The following is a 7,035-nucleotide window of genomic DNA, read 5'->3' on the forward strand; positions in this document are numbered from 1 at the left end:
TAAAGGGAAGAAAAGGAGAATTGATTCCTTCCCTTGAAATATTTGATGTGCTCCTAATATTATGTAGTGGCACCTAGATGTTCTGCTGATAGGCGCTGTTGCAATAAAAATTCAGCTCTGCAGCCAATCACACTTTTGCCTCAGGTGACATTTTGCCATTTTTGCTATAAACCCGAAAAACTCCTCCCTCTGTAGGGAGCAGGGGCAAGTGCAGTCTGGAGAGCCAGTTTCAGGCTCTCTTCAGAGACCTCTGCCTATCCTGGATAGGGTAGAGTCACAGGGGCCAAATGTTCTACAGTCATCAAGTATCTGGGCCTGAAGATTTTACCTGTGTCTCCATATTGGGTGCACAGGACAGGTGAACTGGGTATGCGGATGCCAGCTTGTAAATCAACAAGTACTCACGCAAAATGGATGTGCTGGCGAAGTGTGCAGGTGCAGTTCAGACAGTCTGTTAGAATCTTAACCCTTTATTTTTGCATTTCCTGTGAACGCAACTGGCCAGCTCTGGAGAGAGAATCCTACTTGCACTGGGCTGCAAGATTGAAACAGTGATGGGGGAGGGCAATTCAGCCAGCCCACAGCCTAGATCCAAACAAGTACGTAGGTTGGGGAATTGCAGGGGCATATGGGCTGGAATATGTGCTCCCTGAGTGACTGCACCATTTGTATCTATTTCTGAAGGCTGGGCTGTTTGCTGACTCTGTCAGAACTGTAATAATACCACGCGCTGATTCCCTCTGGCGTAGTGTTTCCCCAGGGCAAGCAGTGGAGGATAAGAGAGCCAGGGAGGGCAAGGTTAGAACCTTTGCTTTGGTGTGTTGTTTAAATGCGCTGATTGGGTATGTGCTCTAGCGCTGGGGTGAGCCGCCCAGCATTGCTTTCAACCCCGTGTGTGGTGCTTCAGAGCCAGGGCACCGCTGAGGCTGCTGCAGGCGCATCATGGAATAAGCTGCTCAGTGGTGGTGACCATGGTGCAGGGGAAGGGGAACCACGCTGTAGTATCTTGTGATAGAGAAGGGACAGGGGTTGGTTGTAATGAATATTATTGAGGCTGCTGGAGAAGGCACAGACAGACCCATTGGCTCTCTGAGGTTCTCTAGCTCCCAGGCCGACTCTCACAACCTCTGCTGCCTAGGTCATTGCTAGGACCTATCAGCTATGGGCCACGGACTGCATTACAAACGTCATTTAAATGTGTCTAACTCGCCTCTTCATTAAGTCATGCATAAGTCCAGTGAAGCTAAAACAAGTGTCCATTTCAGAACAAGACAACCCTATCCCAGAGCCTCAGATCTTGTGGCTTTTATGCCCAGGGAGAGAGATGGCCACTTTCTTCGTTCATATGAGAGATCAGCTCTGAGAAATTGTATAATAGGCCCTGATTCAGTCTGTGCTTCAGTACTTTGCTGAATCGGGGCCGTAACAGGCACGATGATAAGGGTTCCCAAGCTGGTGGCCAGCAGTAGCTCATGAAGCAAAATAAGAGTCCGAGAACATGAGACCACTTGGATCACAGTCAGGGCCAAGCAAGACTTCCCCATAATGACTAGCCAAGCTGAACGGTGGCCCTCTGCAGCTGTTAGCTTTGCTGACAACGTTTGGTTTCTTAACAAGAAACAACAGTGAATGGCTTGTTCAAAGATTGCTGGCCTATTTTTAAAATTCCTTCCACCCCCATGAAAAATCAGTCTTAGCAAATCTTGAAACACAAAGGAAACCCCCTTCTATTCAAATACTATTACAGAAAGAACAGCGACAGACCTGACATTCTATCCCTAGCTCCCCTCCTGCCCAGCTAGTGCATCACATATACCAGCAGTTCTCAACCAGGGATCTGGGGCCCCCAGGGAGGCCGCGAGCAGGTTTCAGAGGGTCCCCCAACTAGGGCTGGCATTAGACTTCTTGGGGCCAAAGGCAGAGAGCAGAAGCCCAACTGCATGGGGCTGAAGCCCGGTGCCCCAAGGCCCGCTACGTGAGCTGAAGCCCTAGCAACTGCCCCACTTGCTACCCCCTAGCGCCGGCCCTGGCTTTTATATGCAGAAAAACAGTTGTGGGCCGTGGAGTTTTTATAGCATGTTGGGGGGGGGCCTCAGAAAGAAAAGGGTTGAGAACTCCTGACATATACAATAAAGGAGCACCCATTGTTGCGTTTCTTCTCACAATCTCACCATTGTTGGTGCAAGATCTTTCTCCTGGGAGGACCCCTGCTGTTGTGAACAGCCTCTCTGCATCACTCTTCCTCCTTGAATCGCTCCACTTCCGTTCAAATCTTGTCTGTAAACCTCTCCTCTTCCTCCCCTTTGTCTCCACCGCTTGTGCTTAGGAATGGAATACTTTTGTTCCCTGTGCTCTACAGTGGATTTACAACACTGTTGCCTCTCATTTATCCTAAAGATGAGCTGGAATCAGAATCTTTTATCCCAGTCTAGTGCCCTTTGATGGTTCTGATAACACGGGATCTGGAGCCAAACCACCCCTCATTTGGGCTTTGCAGAAACAAATTCCAGCCTCTATATGCTACCTCTAAGTTACGCCATTGCACTGTCTATGATCTTGTGGTGCTTAGCTTTGCATGGGCTACAGTTTGCATGGAAGATGCTATTCAAGCTGTATTGAAATGTATATTGGGAGGAGTGTGTATACAAGGTGCATGTATTCATGGTAGACACTATGCAGGGAAGAACACAACTGGCAAAGATGCCATCTTTGCAGGTATCTGGTATAACCCGTGGGTCAGAATTCGCTAGCTAGTTGTGACAAGAATATTACAGAGCAGCAATAGAGAGTCGAGACCTTCTTATTCCCAATTATCTGAATGTATATTGTGATCCCCTCCGTGTGCATTACTGTTTTACTGTCCCTGGACTAACTAACGTCTCTTAAGGAGAAGCCCCATTTAACCAAATAAATCTCCTGTCCCCTATTCTATTTGGATAAAGAGGGTTTTGTTGTTCTTGTTACTAGGACTGTAGTACTCATCATTCCTACTCAGTGGGATTACTCACCCAAGTAACACTTTGCAGGATTGGGCCCTTGTTTTTGGCCTCATGGCTGAGGTCTGTCAGTATCTGGGATAACTGCTTACCTTGTTGTTTGCCATCTCCTGTGTACAGAAACCCCCTCCCTCCCCCCACCCCACCAATCTCGGCAAAATCTTGGCAGCTTCAAATAAGAATAGTCTTAGTCAGTCCCTGAGAAAATAGGCAACTGGCTCTCTGACATTCCTGCGGATGGAGCAGGCTGTGCCTGCTATGGTATATATCTGCTGTCACTGCAGCTCCTTCCCAGCAAGGAGTTGAAATCAGCACTCTACCTAATTAGAAACGCTGCAGAAAGGCAGATGAGGGGCTTAAACAAATTGAAGAATAAAATCAACAGCACCTGTCTGAGGGAGGGAAATGAGTGAGATGAGGATAAGCTCCACCGGAAATTACTTCCGGACAGGAGCAATTAAGGCAGAGGAGCCAGGAATGATATAGAAACCACCTGTGTGGCATTCGGAAAGCAAGAGCTGTCTGTCTTTAACATTTATACAGGGGAATATGTGTGTGTCACACACTCTCTCTCTTTCGGGGGGGAGGGGAAATGTCTGTCTGCATCCTCTGGACCATCTCACACTCGTGTACATGAGTTTGTCCTTTCTGTCCTCCAGGCTAGGCCTCAGAAGAAGCAGCTTTTTCCAAATCCAGCACAAATGTCACAAATATTTCCTTTCTTCCTTTCTTCCTTCCTTCCTATAGCGAGTTTTCTAAAAACCAAAACAGCCTGACGTGTAAAATTTGCAGCCCTTGCACATGGGACGCAGAAAGTGGAAACGGACTAGAAATCGCAGTGATGTGGATTGCTCTTTTTCCATTGCTCCAGCTCTAGAGAATGCGAAAAGAAAAGTGAGAAGTCAATGAGAATTGTGACCACATTTCATTTTCAGTTCACCAGGGTGGTGTGTGTTATGCAGATGAGGCCATTTTCTCAATGATATAATTTTTAACCTGTCGCTATCCCTTAATGTCCTCCCACTAGCGGAATCCACCAGTTCACTAGAATTCTGTGGGTGTGGGGAGGAAGAGGCTGTTGTATTTGTGAGTGTGTGTTGTTCTTTTTAAAGGCTTACGAGAACAAGGAATTAAATAGCTCTGGCATGAGCTAAGCCTACTTTAAGGCAGAGATTGTGTAAACTTTCCCCAGCCAGTTCTGCTACGGCAGTGCAGTCCTCCTGACTCGCAGCCTCAACCATCTGTACAGCAGAATGTGCAGTACTGTGGGATAGTTTCATTGGCACACAACTGGGGACAAAGCTAGAGAGCCATTGTCTAAGCATAGGGCTAGGAACTCTGGAGTTTTAATCCCCGCACTACCACTGACTCGCTCTGTGATCTTGGGGTGAGTCCCTTGTCTTCTCTGTGCCGCAGGCTCTCCCTCCTGTGAGAAGGGGATAACACAATATTTGCCTACCTCACGGGGGATTGGGAGGGTCAATTCATGTTTGCAGAATGCTTTGGCGATGACCAGGGCTGAGGGCACCCATACTCATTTTCATCTAGGCTGAGATTTGAACTCAGGTCTTCTGTGCAAAGACAATTATTGCCCCAGCACAGATGCTGCCCCGAGATCCTCCCTTTCCTTTGCTGAACATCTCATAACAGTGACCTGTCTGCTTGTCTCCATGACCTTTCCCGCTTTCTCCCTTGTTTTGCAGCCTTGCTCCTGGACGTCATGATTGTGGCAGGATTGCAGAAGCTGGCCAAGCGACGAGGCCCATATGATGTCCACCCTGGCCTCTTGGACTATCTGACCATGGACATCTATGCTTTCCCAGCCGGCCACGCCAGCCGAGCTGCCATGGTGTCCAAATTCTTTCTCAATCACCTGGTTTTGGCCATCCCACTCCGGATCCTGCTGGTCCTCTGGGCCTTCTGCGTGGGGCTTTCCCGCATCATGATTGGACGGCACCACATCACAGATGTCCTCTCCGGCTTTGTCTTTGGCTACTTGCAGTTCAGGCTGGTGGAGTTGATGTGGATGTCTTCCAACACATGTCAGATGATAATATCAATCTGGTGAACGCAAGAATCCCTGACGGAAACTAGCAGACACTTTGAAGATTTTCTCTCTCTCTCAGATTTTTTTTTAAATATAATTCTTCATATTTATTGGAAAAAACTTTAACTTCCATGAGTAGTAGTAGTCTTTTTACTGTTGCTCCCCTGCCTGAAAAAAAATGTTTCTTGCAGATGGTTAGGCTTCAGCAATCAAGGGCCAGCCATCACAGTATTTTGGCCACTTTTTAAAATCCCATTTGGATGGTAACCAAACTAAGCAGTACAGATAACAAAATGTCAGGTTTCAGAGTAGCAGCCATGTTAGTCTGTATCCACAAAAAGAACAGGAGTGCTTGTGGCACCTTAGAGACTAACAAATTTATTAGAGCATAAGCTTTCATGGGCTACACAAAATGAGTTCTCTTTGGGTGGTGCACATCTGACGCCCAGGTGTGTTCTCAGAAAACCTGTTATCCCTTTGGGATGCGTTAATTAGCTTCTTGGAGGCAAAATGTTTTGGGGCAAAGTACTACAGCACTTTTTCTGTCTGCTAGCCCAACGATTGTGTCTTGTACCGGGCCAGGCGCACTGCTGATGCCTCACAGATAATAAATAATCATAAAACTTCTGCCATGTTTGTTTCTTATCATATATTGGGGAAATCTCCTAAGGGAAAGTGGTGGAAACCCATCAATTGTGACTTTTAAATAAAGGCTGAACAATGCCATGTAGGGAACAGTTCTGCACTGCCCCTTGGGTAACACAACAGTGGCCCTGATTAGAGCACTTAAACACATGCTTAACTTTGAGTGTGTGCTTAAGTCTTTTTAACTCCAATGGGACTTAAGCACGTGCTTACATGTTTTGCTAAATAGGAGTGAATTTCTGCACATACTTAAAGCTAAATGTTTTCTTAAGTAGTTTGCTGAATTAGGCCCTAGACCAGCTATTCAAAATTCTACTCAGCTAGGGAGAATGTGTGTGTGTGTGGGGGGGGGGGGTTGTTTTTTGGAAGGACAAATAAAATGCACACTTTCCTCATGGTCAAGGGTGGGTGATTTGATTGTGTCTGTTCATGACAATTTTGAAAGACTGGACTAGATGAGACCCCATGAGTCTTTTCTGTCTCTTAACTGTATGATTTTAGATTCATGCCAATAAATAAAATATGATGAGGTGATTTTCATGGCAGCTCCAGTCTCAGGTGGAATGCAATCCAGCACATAGGTGTACTAGCCAGAGCAAGGGATTGGGAGCCTAGAGTTGTCATTTCTACTCCTGGGCACGGCTTACTTCCTTTGTGACCTGGGTAAGTGATTTCATTACTCCATGCCTCAGTTTCCCCATCTATAAAATGGGGGTAATGATCTTAGCCTTCCTGGGTTGTGAGGCTGAGTTAACTGATGTTTGTGAACTCTCTTGAGATTATGGGATGGCAAGTGCAGCACAAGTGCACAGCATTGTTGTTCTGAGCTATCATTGTGAAAACTGGCCAGTTCATCTAAGAATTGACTGTATTTGATAAATGTGATCCATCTCAGATGCATAATGCAACAACTGTATGGGGAAGCCCCAGGTTTTGAAAACTGTCTCCTTTCCCTTCAGAAAAGGGGTCCTGGCATTTGGTGGAGGACCCCACCAGAACATCAGGGTTTCTCGTGGTTGGGTGTTTCTTCCCTGCTCCAGGTTGGGGTTCTGTTTTTCTCCCACTTCTGAGTCCTTGATGGCCCCCACCCTTCATTAAGTCATACAAGCCAGCCAAACCTGGCCCGCATGGTGCTGCATTCCCATCCGCTCCTGTGCGTCACTATCTGTGGGGAAAATGTGGGGTTTGGATCCCAAAGATGTAAGTATCTGCCCACTCCCTCTGACCCGCCTACCAAATGAGAGACCAGACCACTGATTCCATAGGATCCAGGTAAGAGTAGTGTAATTTGTGTAGAAACTGCCTGGTGAGAAAGAGAAAGCATTTTAGCTAAATGCTGTTGCTGGT

General features: G+C 46.8%; 1 protein-coding gene across 1 annotated transcript in view; it reads left to right on the forward strand.

Moving 5' to 3' along the window:
• PLPP7 (phospholipid phosphatase 7 (inactive)) overlaps positions 1–5,982 on the forward strand; it is a 30,402-nt gene extending 24,420 nt beyond the window's left edge. The window contains exon 4 of the mRNA XM_074973640.1: positions 4,700–5,982. Within this exon, the coding sequence (XP_074829741.1) occupies positions 4,700–5,064 (365 nt within the window). The 3' untranslated portion in view covers positions 5,065–5,982. The remainder of the gene's footprint in view (positions 1–4,699) is intronic.
• Positions 5,983–7,035: the final 1,053 nt, after the last annotated feature.

This window comes from Natator depressus, chromosome 16 (genome assembly GCF_965152275.1).
Source record: "Natator depressus isolate rNatDep1 chromosome 16, rNatDep2.hap1, whole genome shotgun sequence".
Lineage (NCBI taxonomy): Eukaryota > Metazoa > Chordata > Testudines > Cheloniidae > Natator > Natator depressus.